The sequence below is a fragment of the Pan troglodytes genome, chromosome 16 (genome assembly GCF_028858775.2).
Source record: "Pan troglodytes isolate AG18354 chromosome 16, NHGRI_mPanTro3-v2.0_pri, whole genome shotgun sequence".
Classification (NCBI taxonomy): domain Eukaryota; kingdom Metazoa; phylum Chordata; class Mammalia; order Primates; family Hominidae; genus Pan; species Pan troglodytes.
Window position 1 is genome coordinate 46,396,910 of NC_072414.2, and position 19,004 is coordinate 46,415,913.

A 19,004-nucleotide genomic window follows, 5' to 3' on the forward strand; every position below is an offset into this window, starting at 1 on the left:
TCTATGTTGTCTGAAAAATGGAGTGTTTCTCCTTTCATTTCCAGTACCGGCTTTCCTCTTTCACTTACTGTATTTTACTCATAATTGTTCATTTTTTCTCCCCTATTTCCACAAGGCAGAAAAAAATAAAGAATTGTTTGGGAAACTGTTAGCTTTGCAAATGTTACTAAGTTATATTCTGGCTGCTAAAATGGTTTAAATAGTATGGAGAGAAAAAATTATATACATATGTAGGTATTGAGAAGACTGTGTAAATGTAATGAATACTGTTAGGTAGTAAAGAGATGCTATGTTGAGAGAAGTGGGGGCGGGGAAAGAATATCTTATCCTTCTATCCTCTGAGTCCTCAGCTGTAGTCACTATAACAAGATCCATTAACAAGAGAAGAGCATACAAATTTATTTAACATAAGCTTTATATGACATGGGAGACTTCAGAGGAAATAAAGACCTGAATAAATGATTAAATTTGAGTATATTTTGTGCTAGGTTCGACGAAAAGTGGAGAATTGAGGGGACATGTATAGAAGCCCCCAGAAAAGTATAAATACAGTAAACTTGGAGAAGCAGCAAGGCCTGCTCATTCACATTCCTTTTGACATCCCTGTCTTCAATGATAAGGATGCTTCTTTCTTTCCTTTTGATATAGGAGCAGCACCTCTCACATAAGGATCTTATTTCCTGCTTCAGAGAAAGATCAGAAAATCCTTTCTAGGTTTTATGTCTTGCTGCAGGGGAAAATCATAAAGTCCTAACTGCATGTGCCATTTCTCAGATTCCTTCCACTTGAAATATGCAATTTGCCAAGGTGCCATATTTTGGGGTAGCATGTCCTGAATCCTGTCAGGAGAAATGTTTTATAATGCTAGATGAAATTGGTTAAAGAGAAAAAATGTTATTCCCCTTATTTTCATCAGTTTGGAACTACAAAGCAAACATCAATAACATTGTGCCAGTTCAGTTAAACCTTGTGTCACGAGTAAAATTACGGAATTTCCACAGTATAAAAGCACCAATCCTGTCACTAATTCTTAATATTAAGTGAGCTCAGACCCATTTATAGTCACTATGCACTTCTCTTTGCCCTTATCATTCACAACTATTTAATCATTGCTAATTCTGCCTTGAATACAACAGAACACTTAAAGGGAGGTGATACTTGAGCTGTGCTTTCCAGGGAGAGAGAGAGGTTATTATCTCATAGAAATTAAGAAGAAGAGAGAACAGGAAGGTGGAAAATGATCAGAAGATATATAGAATGTCAGGCGTGTCAAGAAATAATAAATAATAGGGGTAGCTAGATTATTCATGGTAAGGGTTGGGAAATGAAGGTGAAAGAAATGAAAGTTGGGGCCAGATGGTCAGAGCAGGATAGTCATATTAATGAATTGAAACTATCATATGCTAATAAATGTGTGACAAGCAATTTATGGTTTTAAAGCAGTAGTTAGAAATATGATGGCCTGTGTTTTTAAAGGTAAATTTGGTGATAATATAGAAGATGTATCAGAAGAGGGAAAAATAGAGGCAAAGACATAAACTAATTGATTAGTGCAATTATTAAGGCAAATGAAGGTAGCGACTTGAATTGGGGGTGTGATATTAGGAACAGGGAAGAGAGAGGCAAATTCCATAGGTAGACCAAAGAAAAAATTCCCAGGAGGGTGGAAAGGAGGGGACGCTGTGGATCGTGGCAGAGGTGGATGACTCTGGTAGCTATCTAAATTCATTAGCTAAATAGTATTGCCATTAATTTAACTATGAAATACGTAAGAAAGAGTAAGAAAAGTTCTTCCAAATGTACAAAAAGTACCATAGAGTGGAGGTAAAGTAAAATAAAATACAGGCTTCGGAAGAACTTGTGTAACTGTTAAAGAAAGAAACTTTGCATTCTTTTTATTTTCTATCATGGGATATCTATTATCTCTATAGGTAATAGCACAACCAAAATTGAAACCAGTGTATCATAATGTTTTATAATGGAAAAAAACTTCTAAAACTGATCAGAATGAGACCTCAGACCCCAAATATTGTTTTCGGTATAGAAGCAGATCTTAGCAAGAAGTAGATCTTGAGATTTAAATTTAAAGAGGGACTACTACATAAAATATGAAGCCAATAATTTAAACTGTAAATATTTTGAGGAAAAACCCAATAGCCTAATACCAACAAAAAAGAAAGAAAAAGTTAACTGTGAAAACATTTTCAATGCATGGGAATTTTTTTGTTGTAAAAGAAAAGAATGGGCTGGGTGCGGTGGCTCACACCTGTAATCCCAGCATTTTGCGAGGCCAAAGTGGGCAGATCATGAGGTCAGGAGATCGAGACCATCCTGGTGAACACGGTGAAACTCCGTCTCTACTAAAAATACAAAAAATTAGCCGGGCATGGTGGCGGGCGCCTGTAGTCCCAGCTACTCGGGAGGCTGAGGCAGGAGAGTGGCATGAACCCGAGAGGTGGAGTTGCAGTGAGCCGAGATGGCGCCACTGCACTCCAGCCTGGGTGACAGAGTGAGACTCTGCCTCAAAAAAAAAAAAAAAAAAAAAAAAAAAAAGGGCAAGAACCATAGGTTCTGTTTCTGATTCTGTCTTTGATTCATTTCATGTTCTAGTACACTTTCCTCATCTCTAACGTTACTAAGTCTAAAATGAACGTTATTAAATTTCCCTTTACATCTCCTCTAAATATCAAACAAACTCATTGAATATTGTTTTTTCTTTATTGGAAAGATCTCAGTGCTTAACTCCTGACACCAATTTTTAAATTAGAAATAATAACAACTGAATAGGGGTTTTGTGAGAAACAAATTAATATTATCCATCTTTTAAAAGAACTCGTGTATATAGTAAAACTCCGATTGATTCTACTTCAAAATTGAATTTCAAAAATGATATGATTACAAAAATAATCATATTCAGCTTCACAGGCTTTATGAAGTAGAAAATAAGAGTTCTAATGTTTATTTATCATTTCTGTGAAGTAAATCAGTAAAAATTAAAAGCGTGACTCCCCAACCTAAGCTTTACAAATTTTCAGTAGTTTGGTGTGTTTTCTTCCAGCTAATCTTTCACACATATAAACATAGAAATTCATTTAATAATGTTTGCTTCTATAGTGTTTTTTATGAAATATACGATCATATTTTATATGCTAATCTATAATTTGCTTTATTCACCTAATACTGCCTGAGAGACATCTATTCATGTCGATTGAAAGAGATCTGCCTTGGTCATTTCAATAGCTGCATATTTTTCCGTGGTATCATTTAACATCAGGATGATGCAGCCAATGAGGGGACTCCTGGGGCACAGACAAGAGAAGGGGATAGGGACAACACAGATATTGGTATAGAAAAGAACTGAAGTCCTGTAGAGAGTCATTAGATAACTATTAGAAAATCAACTTCAACAAAAGCCTGAATTTTCATCAATTTTTAATTGTTTCCAGTCTGATAAGTAAAAAATTTTTACTCTTATTAAGGTGAACAGCTCCTTTCTTGTGTCTATTAGGCTTTGATTTTTTTTAAATTTCCCTTTCATCTCAGCCACTTTTCCTTTCATTTCTTCTATAGATTTTTAACATGTTAATAATATTATATGTTCCTTTTATATTAATAATATTCTTTTTGTCTTTTATATAACCTGTATATATTTTTCCAGTTTGTTGTTTTATTTTAAATGAGGGTTTTTGTTTTGCTTTTTCTTTCCAACTTTTATGTGAGGTTCAGTGGGTACATAGGCAGGTTTGTTACATGGGTAAATTGTAAGTCATGGGGGTTTGATATACAAATTATTTCATCACCCAGATGATAAGCATAGTAGCCAATAGGTAGTTTTTAGATCCGTACTCTCCTCCCACCCTCCACCCTCAAGGAGGTCCCAATGTCTTTTGTTCCTTTCTTTGTGTCCATATGCACTCGATATTTAGCTCCCACTTATAAGTGAGAACATCTGATATTTAATTTGTGTTCCTGAGTTAATTCGCTTACACTGATGACCTCCAATTCCATCCACGTTGCTGCAAAGGACATGATTTTATTCTTTTTTATACCTGTGTGGTGTCCTATGGTACAAATGTCCCACGTTTTCTTTATCCAGTCCACTGTGTATGGGCTTCTAGGTTGAATTCTATGTCTTTGTTATTATGAATAGTGCTGTGATGACCATACAAGTGCATGTGTCTTTTTGGTAGAGAGATTTGTTTTGGTTATATGCCCAATAAAGAGATTGCTGAGTTAAATGGTAGTTGTATTTTACATTCTTTGAGAAATCTCCAAACTGTTTTCCACAGTGGCTGAATTAATTTACATTCCCACTAGCAGCGTATAATTGTTCCCTTTTCTCTGCAACCTCACCGGCATCTGTTATGTTTTTACTTTTCAATGATTGCCATTCTGACCAATGTGAGATAATATCTCATGGTGGTTTTGATCTGCATTTCTGTAATGATTAGTAACATCAAGAATTTTTTCACACGCTTTTTGGCCATGTGTATGTCATCTTTTGAGAAGTCTCTGTTCATGTTCTTTGTTCATTTTTAATGAGATTGCCTGTTGTTTTTGCACGTTGACTTAAGTTTCTTACAGATTCTGGATATTACCTTTGCCAGATGTATAGTTTGCAAGTATTTTCTCCCATTCTGAAGTTTGTCCCTTTACTCTGTTGATAGTTTCTTTTGCTGTGCAGAAGCTCTTTAGTTTAATTAAATCCCACTTGTCAATTTTTCTTTTCATTGCAATTGCTTTTGGGGTCATCATAAAATCTTTGCCAAGGCCTATGTCCAGAATGGCATTTTCTAGGTGTTCTTCTGGGTTCTTATAGTTTCCAGTTTTACATTGTCTTTAATTCATCTTGAGTTGATTTTTGTATATGGTGAAAAAGATCCAGTTTCAATCTTCTGCACGTGACTAGCCAGTTATCCCAGCATCATTTATTAAATGAGGAGTCGTTTCCCCATTGCTTTTGTCAGCTTTGTGAAAGACCAGATGGTTGTAGGTGTGTGGCCTTATTTCTGGGCTCTCTGTTCTGTTCCATTGTTCTATGTGTCTTTCTTGGTGCCAGTATCATGCTGTTATGGTTACTGTAGCCTTGTAGTATAATTTGAAGTTAGGTAGTGTGATATCTTTGGCTTGGTTCTTTTTTCTTAAGATTGTTTTGTATGTTTGGGTTCTTTCTTGGTTCCATATGAATTTAGAATTTTTCTTCTAATTCTATAAAAATGTCATTTGCCAAACTGCTTTCCAAAACAACTATAACATTTTGCATTCTCAAAAGCAATGTGTCAGAGTTCCAGCTCGTCTGCATGCTTGCATCTTTGCTAGCCCTTAGTATTGGTGGGCTTTTGCCTTTTGTTTATTTTAAGCTATTCTAATAGACATGTAGTATCACATCATAATTTTATTGGCAAATATCTAATGACTAATAATGTTGAGCCTATTTGCATGTGTTTATTTCCCATCTAATTTTTTTCTCTGCTGAAGTGTCATTCAGATCATTTGCCCATTTTTATTGCGTAATGTTTTTTCTCTATTATTGAGATTTTAGTGTAATGTATATATCCTGATATAAGTCCTTTGTCAGTCACATGTTTTGCAAATTTTTTTCTCCCTGTCTGTGGCTTATCTTTTTGTTTTCTCAACAGTGTCTTTTGAAGATCAGATTTTAATTCATGAAGTTCAATTTATCAATATTTTATTTTATGGGTTTACACCTTTGTGTTACATCTAGACAATTTTTGCCTAATATAAGGTCATAAGGATTTTCTACTATGTTTTCTTTCAGAAGTTTTATAGTTTTAGGTTTGGCATTTTGGTCTGTGGTCCTTTTTGAGTTAAATGTTTAATTTGTTGCAAGGTATGAGTCAAGATTTATTTCTTTTTTGCATGTGGATATTCAAGTATTTTAGCATCTCTTGTTGAAAAGACTGTCCTTTCTTCACTGACATACTGTTACACATTGTTGAAAATTAGCCACTCTTGTAAGAGTAGCCACTCTTGTCTTGTAGTTGAAGACATTCTGTATAAATTATTATATTTTCATAGAAAGCTGCAAATACAAGTAATGTTTGTTCTTTACTTTTAAAAAAAACATTTTTTCCTCTTCTAGTGCTTTTACTTTGCTATGTCAATTTTAGAATCAGTTTGTTAATTTCCACAAGAAATTCTGCTAGAATTTTGATTGAGATTGCATTGAATCTATGAATCCATTTGAGAAAAGATAAAATTCTAACATTACTGAGTGTATCAGTCTATAAATACAATATATTGATGTAGGCCTTATTTAATTTCTTTTTTCAATACTTCATAGATTTCTTCATATAAATCTTGCATATATTATCTTAGATTTATAAGTATTTAATAACTTTTGATGCTGAATTAGTCCATTTTGACACTGCTATAAGGTGCACATCTGTAGTCCCAGCTACTTGGGAGGCTGAGGCAAGAGAATCGCTTGAACCCGGGAGGTGGAGGTTGCAGTGAGCCAAGATCGCACAACCGCACTCCAGCCTGGGTGACAGAGTGAGACTTCATCTGAAAAAAAACCAAAAAAAGTGCCCGAGACTGAGTAATTTATAAAGGAAAGAGGTTTAATTGACTCACAGTTCCGCATGGTGAGGGAGGCCTCAGGAAACATAATCATGGTTGAAGGCTGAGGGGAAGCAAGCAGCTTCTTCACAAGGCAGGAGGAGAGAGGCAAGAGCACAGGAGGGAACTGCCAAACACTTTTAAAACCATCAGATCTCATGAGTACTCACTCACTATAAGAGAACAGTATGGAGGAAACTGCCCCCATGGGGATTACAGATCCCTCCCTCAACATGTAGGGATTACAGTTTGAGATGGGATTTGGGTGGGAACACAGAGCAAAACCATATCAGATGCTATTATAAATGATACTGTTATTTTATTTTGAATTTCCAATAGTTCATTGGTAGTATACCAAAATACATGATTTTATATTCTGTGACCTTATATTTTGTAGCTTCTTAAATTAGTTTTTTAGACATTTTCTATGCAGACAATTTTTAGTATGCCATTTTTTATGTAGAAAACCATGTTGTCTGTGAAAAGTCTTATTTCTTCCTTTGCTATCTGTATGCCTTTTATGTATTTCTCTTGCATTTTAACAGAATTTAGGAACTCCAGCACAATGTTATGTAGAAATACTGAGAGTCAACATCATCATCTTCATCCTTAAGTATCAAGTGTGAGACTTAACTATAATTTTAGCAGTAGGGTTTTGTAGATTCTCTTTATGAGGTTAAAAAAGTTCACTTTACTGTCTTTCAGAGGGATTTTAAATCATGAATGAATGTTGAAGTTTGTCAAATACCTTTTCAGCATCTATTGAGATGATCATAAAATTTTTCTTCCATAGTCTAACAACATGGTAAATTATGTTGATTCATTTTTGAAGGTTGAATTAACATTGTATTTTTGGGATAAACCTCTCGATCATAATGTATTATTCATTTTATATATTGTGAGATTAAATTTGGTATTTTTTGTTGAAGATTTTTACATCTATGTTTATAAGAGATATTCTTTAGTTTTTTGTGTGTTTTAGTTTTTAGTTTTAGTTCTTTGTTTCTTGTATATTGTACTGTAAAGTTAATATAATCTTATTCTTGATTCAAATAAATTAAAATAGCTAAGCAATTTTGCCTTTTTATAAGCATAAAGTACTCTTATTATATCACTTACAATTTTGATGCCGCATATTAATTACATAAAATCTAATGTACTACAAAATGTGTGATGCTAGTATTTATGCTCAAATGAAACCTTTTGAAATAAATTGTTTGCCTAGGGTTATTTTTATATCAGTAAAGTAAAATTTAATATTGAAAACTAATTTATATGTATTCAGATTGTATTAAATTTTTTAGAAAAGTTCTGAACTTAAATACTTGATAAATGTAAAGCTTCTGATTTAAGTTTTAAAATCGAATGCCTTATTAGACAAATTGATAAAATTGGCAGTCAGTAAGGGAAACTGATGCAACACACTCTAATTTTGATGGAAATATGGACTAGAGTAGTTCTGTATGTGTCAATAGTCTTTTCTTATTTGAGGTTGTCTTGAGGTCATATTTCCTTAGGTAACACTTTCCATACAGGATTATACTCTTTTTTATTCGAACCCCCAAATGTGGATGAATGTGAGAGCTAGCTCTGTTCTTTGATATAAATATTTTTATTCATGTGTGCAAGTCTGTATATATATAGACAGAAAATACTTCTAGTCTTACATTCTGGCATGGAGTGAGTGTTTACATTGTAATAAAAAGACTCGGTCATCATATTCATTGGGCTTATATTATTAGGAGCCTTATCATGAGACTGAAAACACATGCAAACAAAATAAATTTTTAGAAGCAGTCAGAATCTTGTTTTTAACCTAAGCTTGTTTAGTCTAAAACACAGACCTGCCTGGAAGTTCTGGAGTACAGATTAGTGGGTGTGTCCACCAGGAGCCATTTTGCCAGAGGGAGTGAGGAATCTTTGTTCATATAATTCACATGAAGATAATAGATAATAGAAAAAATAGAAGTACTTAATTGTGCTTCAAAGAAAATGGCTGAGGGGCATATATGAGGTGTGATTTTTTAGTGTCATATGGTGATTGCTTTTCAGCTTCATCTGATCTATCCTCAAAAGTGAGACATAAAAAGACGGAGTCGGCCAGGTATGGTGGCTCATGCCTATAATCTCAGCACTCTGGGAGGCCAAGGTGGTTGAATCACCTGAGGTCAGGAGCTCCAGACTAGCCTGAACCAACATAGTGAAACCCTGTCTCTACTAAATACAAAAAATTAGCCAGGCATGGTGGCACACGCCTGTAATCCCAGCTACTTGGGAGGCTGAGGCAGGAGAATTGCTTGAACCCGGGAGGCAGAGATTGCAGTGAGCCAAAATGGCACCATTGCACTCCAGCCTGGGCGAAGAGTGAGACTCCGTCTCAAAAAAAAAAAGAAGAAGAAGATGGAGTCTTCGATAAAAGTGAAGGAGCTCTTGAGACACAAACACTCATCACAAGACATCCACAGGGAGACCCAGGCACCATTACTTTGGCACTGATATAATGAAGTCTCTTTTCTTACCATCCAATAACTTTTTAACATTAAACTCTAGTGTGTAACATTTTTTTTTTACCTACGAAAGTTCATAAAGAGAAATGTCATAAATAAAAGTATTTATGAACTATGTAATAACTACTGTGGTATATATGTAAAATGCTGTATTTTGGTTTTTAGGCATGCTTTTCTTCTTCATACACTAATACAATGTGTTTGGTTTTAGGTTTCCTCAAGAGCTGAACATGGGAAAAATAAGTGCCGAAATTATGTGGACTCTTTTTGCTCTGGATATGAAATATGCATTAGAAGGTAATTATAAATATTTATACTTATTCGAATACATGTTAGAGTTAAATGGTGATATTGTGTTCTTGGCTTTAAATGTTAAGAATTGAAACATTAAAACACTAATTACTGTGATCAGTTTAGTTCTAAAACTTATTTCCGTATGGTGAAAAGATAAGGTCTCAAAGTACTCAAAAAGCCCTAAAGAAGTATATACATTTTTAATTATATGGTCTAAGTTCTTGGATCATAAAAGTATTTCACTGATAGGATTATGCTCATATGCAAGAATACTTTATGGTAGTTCATTTACCAAAGCAGGCCATATTGAGGGGGTGGATGAGTTGTTTAGTCCAGATATTTGTCTACGTGGACTTGGAAATAGTATCCACCAGGAGGCGGGTCAAAATCCTACCAAGTTTGCTCAAGAACAATGGCAGAGGTCTTCACCCGAAACTCCACTCTGAATAAGTACAAATCATTCAGTGTAGAAAAGAGAAATACAGCTCTAAGTTAAATAATTCTATAAATATTCTTTGTGCACCCTCATTCTGTTTACAGTTAGAGATAGAACCATAGACCTGGTTACTATCCTCTAGAAACTAACAACCTAGTAGAAAAATTTCTTTGTACTTATTCAGTGAATCTATATTGAGCCCATAGATACTAAATGACCGTTGGTGCACTGGATGTAGGGGATGCAACAGTGAACAAGATAGCCCTGGTCCCCACCCTCATCAAGATTGCAGAGGAGGACTACAAGAATGCAAACAGTTGCAATGTGGGGTGGTGAGGACTTATGATGACGGAGTGTCTGGAGAAGCACCTACAGCAGACCTGGGGCTAGGGGCCAAGGCAGGTTTACTATGGGAACTTCCTCTAAGAAAATGTAACTTTGATAAAGACCTAAAGGATAGGTAGGAGTAAGAAGAGCTTTTGGTAGGACAGAGCACTAGCAATTAGAGAAAGCACAAGGTGCATTTGAGAAGAGAGAACTCAGTGGGCCCAATGATCAAGAAAGAGGTAGCAAGAAGTAAGACAGGAGAAATTAGCAGGGACCAGCAGACAGGGCCTTGTGGGCCATCGTGAGGAGTTTGACTCTGTGCTGAGAGAAACAAAGTCCCATAAAGGATTTTCAGCAGGTGCATGTCTTACTTAGATTTGCAACTTAGAAAAATCATTTTGATTACAATATGGAAAATAGGTTGCGAGAGTGAGACAGGTTTTATAGCGTTTGTGTTTATCATGCTAATGTTTAATAGCTTTCCTGTACCAGGTTGCAGAGGGAACATTCAGTTTTTCTTATTTGGAAAAAAAAGGTACTAGATAGATCATAATATCTAGTTTTGTGATAAAGTCAGGCTCTCCCACTCACAAATAGAGAGGTTTATCTAATCTTTAAAATCACACCAGAACTGCTCAGAGGTACAATTCCTTACTTTGCAATGAGGTGTTTCTTCTACAGTTTATTAATGGCCCAGCCCTTCCTACCTCTTCCATCTTTGTCTCCTACTAACCACATCCTTTTACATCTCTCTGCTTTCACTGTCTCTTTGGGACCCCAAGATTCTCTTACATCAGACAGGAACTACCAGTCCACTCAGCAAATAACTTTTTTTCAGAGAGCATTCACTACCCTAGGCCTATACTCTGCATCCCCCAACCCTCCTTGAAAGTCTATCAGGCATCTGAAAATTTTTAGGGTCTGTATAGATTCTTAATCTCCTTTGTCAGAACAGACTCTTCTCTGCTGTTCCCTATAGCAGTTATTGGTGCCACCATTTATGCAGCTACTTAAGCACTTACGGGTTATCATTGATTCCTTTATTGTCTTCGCTACAATAAAAGTTTATTCCTGCATGAGGGATTTTTTGGCCAGCTGCTCTGATGCCTGGATTTTTCTTCCCACCAATCTTCATAAGCAGCCATGTAGGGCTCAGCTACTGACACCTCCTCAGAGAAGATTTCCCTCACCGCATTATCTGTAGTAGCTCCCAGGAATAACTTTATTTTAATCTGCTGCGTAACAACTGATTTTATTTGTTTATTTGTTTGTTGATTTGATTATGTATGTGTCTTTTTTACCACAATGTATTTTTTTTGTCTGTGACTTTTACCAACGTATCTACATTGCCTATAATGATGTTTAGAAAATAGAAGCTACTCAATAACTACTTGTTGAACAAATAAATTGCCAACTTTACCAGGTAATCCCAACTCAATGGATTAGTGGCAAGGGCAGTAGAGGAGACATCATTTTGTGACCGTCTTTTGCTGTGTGACCTTGGGAACATTCCAAGAGCTCAACACCTTTGTGTTTCACTGTTCTCCCCTTTTGTTTGAGTAGAACAAAACTCAGTGCATTTTCAAACATTTATTGCCTTTTTGTATCATAATGTATAAGCTAAATGTTATAGAAAGTTGACAATTAACTTTACCATTTAAGTTTTAGAGTAAATTTAAAATTTACTCTAAATCTATGTCTTAGAGTAAATTTAACTGGGGACTTGGGTACAATTCTGCATAACCGTATTTTCCATATTTAACTATGATTCAGCATACTTCATATATATTTTGAAGATTAAAGTGTTTTAATGCTTTTTAGTAGAATAGATGGTCTTACTAGTGACATTTTCAATTATATGAGATTAGAGCTTTTTGAAAAAAAGAACTATGTTAACCATGTGTCAGTCCTTAACACAAGCCTGGCATGTAGTAGTTGCTCAATAAATAATGGTTGCATGAAAATCTAAGGTGCACTAAAGCAGTGTGTAAATGAATATATATGTGTAGATTAGCGACATAATTCAGAACTATTTTCATTTATATTAGAGCCAGGCAGTTGTACATTGTTAAAATTTCCTATATGTTTTATGTATGTTTGTTTGTTTGTTTGAGACGGAGTCTAGCTCTGTCGCCAGGCTGGAGTGCGGTGGTGTGATCTTGGCTCACTGCAACCTCCGACTCCCTGATTCAAGCCATTCTGCTGCCTCAACGTCCCAAGTAGCTGTTTTCTAGTCCCTTCTATATTGAAGTACATTGTTCATCAGTTTAATTGTCCATGTTGATATTTGCACAACAGAATAGTAAAGCTTTAGCTCATCAGAATGGCTTTTAGCCTCAATCCTTACCCAAAGGCTTTCTAATATATAACAATCTATTTTACATTAGCAAACACAGCCCACAGAACATATGGCAAAATGCTGCTTTTATGAGATAAAACCACATTTTAGCCATCAAACAGATTCCACAGACTGGTTAATAAAAATCAGCTATCAGGCTGTCTAATACAAAGTCGAAAAATATTCCATTAAATCCCCTATGTCGTTTTAGTGGGGAAATGGAGATCAGGGAGAATAGACGTTGAGAAGCAGGGCAAGACCAAGGTGGACAGATGTGTTTCAGGCTCACCTTCCTCTGCTTGTTCTGCATGTTTCTTCCCACACCCTGTCTGCCCTGCCCCTTCTTTATCTATATCTTATGAGCACCTGGTGCGTTTAGGGCTTTCGAAGAGATTAAACACACTAAAGCATTTGGGGCATCCTGGTTATCCCTTCCAAAAGATCTGAAATCACAATAAGGAAATAAACACATTATAATTAAAAACTGGGATGGTTGGGGGGTTGGCAAATATATCCTGCATACACTGATGAGCTGGAAGTGGCTATGTGGGAATAAACATAAAAGACAATAAAATGGGAGCAAGAAATGAAGCTAATTAGCATCTGCTTTTCACCTCTAAACATATATCTCAGAAATTTAGGAGATTCTTGCCTCCTTTCATCTTTACATTGAAGGAAAGCATCAGTGTTAATACCATTGACCTAAACTTGGAAGCACAGTTCCTCTTTCACACTTATAGTAAGCACATTCCACAGTTTCCTCCACTGGCAGTTCCCTTCCAACCCGCACATTCCCTCCTCCCTTGCAATTGAGTTGAAACTACTTGTTTTGTATATCTGGAGTAGATAGAGAAGGCAAGCTCTGTATAATTAATCTAGAAACATGCTGACTAAACTATTTGGTTTCTAAATAACAGAAGAAAAATAGACATCTAAGACTGTTTGTAATGCTATTATTTAGGTACACCTTTGGCCATCTACTAAATCACTTTGTTATCTATTTCGGTAAAAGATAATTACAATATGTTTACCTGACTAATATACCATGCTCTTTTGATAGAGATGAATACATCAGAGTAGGTGTGTAATTAACTGGTCAGCCACTTTCTCTGGTCCAACTTAAAAAGTAATCAAATGGTAAGAACAGGGCTAAACTAACTTCTCAGGTCCCACTTGTAGTATAGGCAAATCTATTTGTTGAACACACAGCTGGGTGCTCTGATACTATTAGAAGTTCAATGGCTAATAACTTCAATAACTTTTAAATCTGTCTTTCTATTATACGATGGTGAACTTTAGCAGAATCTCACGTAAATGGAAATGAGTTTCCAAAAGCCCACTGAGCTGGTATTAGAATCAGGATATGGAGACTTCCCTGTTTAGATATTTTTAATTAGTAGATGGTCACTATATAAATAGAACATAAGGCCTTGATGAGTATTTTATCCCTGCCTGAACTCAAACTCTAAGATTCTAGTTTTATCTCATATAATTCTGCCTCTTTGGTTTTGAAATAAGGAACAACAGTGGGCACTGACATTCAAGGATTTAGTTAAGTTACCTGGTCATCTGTGCTCCTGGAAAACACTGAGCTTTCTCACATTTTTTTGTTTCAGATGGTATTAGAATTTAAATTTCTTGTTAACTCAATTCAGAGTCTGTGTTGTCGTGAATACAGCTGGTCTCTCACTGTTGAGCTTGGTACTCACTCAAGTATGACAACTTTTTTTCTTTCTCTCATATGTGAGGCCTCAGGAGACTAAAAGCCTGAGACTGGGTGATCTTTCTGTCTCCCACGTACAACATACCCACTTTCTAGTTAATTGTTTTAGTAGCTAATTATTTTTGGTGTGCTTAAGGAGTCAGAAAAGAATAAGATGAACAGATCCCCTGCAGTAGCACCAAAATAGTAAAAGAGAAACTCTCAGCTTGGATACCTAAAAAATATAAGGTTTAGGGTTAGTGTATCAGTTACCTATTATGATATAATGAATTATCCCAAAATATAGTGGCTGGCAACATACATAAGTAGCTCCTGTTGTTGAAGAACTGATGGGCTGGGGGATTGCTTTCCTAGGTGACATACTTACATGGCTGTTGAGCAGTTGTGGGCTGTCAGCATGAGACCTCAGTTGTTCTCAGCATGGACCTCTCCACAAACTCCTTGACCATCTCCAAGATACAGCTGCTAGCTTTTCCCAAAGTGGGCAATGCAAGAGAAAAGTCAGAAGCTGCCATCTTTATTATCTATACTGTGAAGCCACACTTAGTCACTTCTACAATATCTCGTTGGTCGCACAGTTCAGCTTGTTCAGTGTGGGAGAGTATGCGAGGTGATGAACTCTAAGAGTTAAGGATACAGGTGTCATCTTGAAGGCTGGCTAGCACAATTAGTATTTGCCTTTCTGATCATTTCTGTATAATATTAGCATATTCTTATTTTAGGTCAGGTTTTGGTTTGTGATGATTTTAAACAAAAATAATAGTCAGTGTGGATAAAACCATTTTTTTTCCCTTCGGCTTCATTTCTCTCAGCCCTTCCCATAACAACAGGAAAATGAGGTGAGCAAGAAATGACTGTTGAAATTTTATAAAAATAAATTATTTTCTAAGATGCTAAAGCTCTTGTTAACCCTCTCTAGTTTTCCTCACCAAGCTCCCCTGGGAAGGGAATTCTGGTTCACTGAAAAGAAATTAACCAGACACTTTCAGGAAAGGCATTCATTGATCTACTGTGCTCTCTTCATTTCAGAACAGTGGTTTTCAACACTGATTATACATTAGAATCACCAAGGGTAGAGCCTTGGCCTTTTGAAACATGCCCAGATTTTTAATCTTATTTAGCAGTTGCCTATTTAGCACTTGCTAGGTACTGGTTTAAATGATTTATGAATATTAACTTATTTGATCCCCACAACAAGCCTATGAAATAAATACTATCTTTATCCCCCTTTTAGAGAGGTTATTTTGCCTGAAATTATATTGCAATTGAATGGAAGAGCCAAGATTCCTGGTGATTCTAGTATGTATTCATACTAGATTGATGTATTCATGATTGAGTACCATTATTCATAATGTTAATTACATTTTGGTAGCCTTCTTGGAGAATCTAATAAAATATGTAGACTGTATTACTAGAAAAATGCTAAATAGCCTATACATCAAAACTCTGCATATATTCTCCCAAAGATAGGTATACAAATGCCCTATAGCCCAATCATTGACTTCTTCCAAGGATCCATGAACCCCAGGTTCAAAACTTTTGCTTGCTAGAGCAGTGATTATCCCTGGACCGGCAGCATCAGCTAGGCAGTTGGTGGAAATGCAAATTCTTGGGCCCCATCCCACGTCTACCTAATCAGACATCCTGGGAATAGGGCCCAGCAATTCCTGTTTTGACAAAACTTTCAGTTGCACCTGATGTGCACCAAAGTTGAGAACCACTGCTCTAGAAAACCGCTGTGTGGAAGCAGGTGATTTAACTAGCAAATGAACCCATTTCATGATTCTTTATAGACATCTCATTGTTCTTGGCTCATCCTTATGCAAGTAGAAACTATCTTCTGTTAAAACTTGGCTTATTTGATAAAAATGATCACCAAAGGAAAATTACTCACAAATATTCATTTAATTTTTCATTAATACACACACTTATATATTGTGTATTCAAGGAATTCCCAGAATGCTTGCTCTGTGCCAGGCATTATGCTAGCAAGGCTCAATGCAACACAACAGGCATGATCCCTGCCTTGAGAAACTTTTACTTTACAATAAGCAAATAATTACACAAATAAACATATAAGATTTAATCAGTGATATGGATGAAAAAGCATGTCCATTAGACATCTCTAACTTAAATGTTTAAAGTAAACCTAGAAGTACAACCTTCTCACCCAAACCCTATTCCTCTCTTGGTCTTTTTTATTACAGCAAAATATGTTACCATTTGTGGATTATCAGACATTATCTTTGATTCCTTATTTCTCTTGCTCTACCACCATCTCCAGACACTTGACATAGACAAATCCATAAATACTTACCTATTCTAGCTCCAAAGCATGTTTGGCTCTCACACTTCTCTCTATCTCTACTACCTCCAACTAGTTCTAGCCACAGGCCCCCTTCACTTTGATACTTATCATAGCCCTCTAAGTAGTTTGCACATTTCCACTCTTGCTTTCTTATGATCCATTAGCTCATAACATTCAGATTGACTTTCACACACTTAGATTACACCAAGACATTCCCTGGAATATAAAAGTTTCCAAAGGCTTCCTCTTTCAATTGACCAAAATCCATTATTTTTACTATGGCGTATAATGTAGCATGTAGTCTGGGCTCTACCCATCTTTCCAACTTTACCTCATTCACTTTCCTCTCACTCAAATGTAGCCACACTGTCCTCATGACTTCCTTAACTGAGCCAAATGTCTTCCCACACCAGGGCATTCATATTTGCTTGCTTTTCTGCCTATGAAGCTGTTTCCCTTCTCTTCATAGAGGGCTCTTTTCCATTCTTCAAGTCTCATTTCATGGTCACCTTCGTTCACAACCCTACCCTGACCATCCCATCCCTCAGAACACTCCCACGCATCTCCAACTCTTTTTTCTCCCCAAAACACTTATTATATCTGAATCATATTATTTAGCCTGGTTATTTGTTCACTTCTTTACTACTTTTTTTCTGTTTTTGATGCCTTTTCCTTTTTTCTGTTTGTACATGTTTTGGTCACAATCCAAAGCAAAAAGAAAATACACTTCTACAGCAATATAGTACACACACACACACACACACACACACACAACCAAAACAAAAACTTCATGAAATATAAACATCATGATAAAGATAACAAATTCTGAAATTGTATTTCTTCATAGCTGTGTGTGTACATTATATATATCTGTATATACATGAAGATATTACATGTTTATAATATATAACATACATATATGACATATTGCATATAATTTATGTATATATATTTAAATTCTGGTCATAACCCTCTAAATTGATGTTATGACCCACTGATGGGTTGAAGCTAGCAGTTTAACAACACTGTTCTTAAAAATAAGCTTCATAGAGTATGAAACTTTGTGATTTCATTTAAAATTAAATACTCCTATTCAAAAAATAATAATTGAATATTTTGAAAATATATTATGCCACCTTAAATCTCACAAAATACATATTTTAGATATATTCAGATATATTTCTATGTTGATAAGTTTGCCAGTATAATACAGCATATAGATAATTTCCCCAGCAATATTTGGAATTTGACACAATTTGGGGCCTGCTTTTGTGTACCTAGCTCTTTATTTCTAAATATACATAAAAAAATGTTATATTTATGCATAAAAATGTTTTCTCTTCAAAGAAATTAAGATATTCGTGGTGAATGATCACATCTCTTGGGCAAGGTATTTGAATGGAGCATTTGAAAATAAAAATCTATAGAAAGCCATTATTGCCAGAAGGAAAAATATAGTAAGAGTTCAATCAAGAAAATAAAGTTGGTATTGTCTGAAAACAAGGAAACAGAGCTAACTGCATTTTGCATATGTCATTATCATAACATGGTAGGTTTTCACTTATGTGAAAATTATATATTTAACTTTATATTTTTTCTATCGTTTTCCTGCTATTAGTTTTTCAGCCATGTACCATCTGGGAAGAGATAGGAGGAAAAAGAAAAGGGAAAGTGATGAAAACTTGCTTAGATTTTTCTTCCTTATTAGTGGTTTTTAGAATTTTTTTAGAGAAATAATAAATTGAAAGAATTGTTAAAATTAGTTTAGAAAATTTCGTTTTAAAAAAGAAACAGAAATATTTACATGTTATGGCCTTAGGTGCTCATTGCTGCCTTGCTACCTATAATAAAGAGGATAAAATTATTTAGGAACAAATGGATATTATCTAAACTACTTGAACTTGAATTGTGGAACTTGTAAATTTGGCTGTCTCCTCATTAAATCAAATGAATCACAAGCCCAACAATGCATGTAGATATGTAGATATAACCAATGAAAAAAAAATAGCTGTGACTATTTTTGTAATATTTCGGTAAAAAAATCTGTGACTTTGTTTGAAGACTGCTGATACTCAGCCAGTGAAAATGTTTTGGCAACAAAAGAAACTTGGGAAGGAGGTAGCAGTTGGCATGAAATCAGCTTTCTAGAAACTTTCTCCTGATGAGAAGCTTAGGAAACCATGTTTTTTGTTTGTTTGTTTGTTTTTATTTGGAAACCTTCCAGGGAAAGCTCTGAAGAAATTACCTCCTGTTGGTTCTGTTGGGTTGACTGTCAATTACACATGTTTGTTTTAAGTGTGACCTGGCTGCAAATTGAGGAGAAGGGGAAAGGACTTGGCTAAAGCCGATTTATGCTTTAGCTCAAACCTTTTCAAGCATTATAGATAACATTCACATGTGTGTTATGCTATCAAGAGAATACCTGTAAATGGTTTGTGGTGAGTAACTTCACAGACATATTAATCCTATATCAATGGGATATTCAATTT

At 35.4% G+C, this 19,004-nt stretch overlaps 1 protein-coding gene across 2 annotated transcripts in view; it reads left to right on the forward strand.

Annotated features, from left to right (window-relative positions):
- UNC13C (unc-13 homolog C) overlaps positions 1-19,004 on the forward strand; it is a 787,554-nt gene that overhangs the window by 569,540 nt on the left and 199,010 nt on the right. For both annotated transcript variants that reach the window (XM_054667546.2, XM_009429165.5), the window contains one exon: positions 9,301-9,386. In XM_054667546.2, coding sequence (XP_054523521.1) covers positions 9,301-9,386 — 86 coding nt within the window. The remainder of the gene's footprint in view (positions 1-9,300; positions 9,387-19,004) is intronic.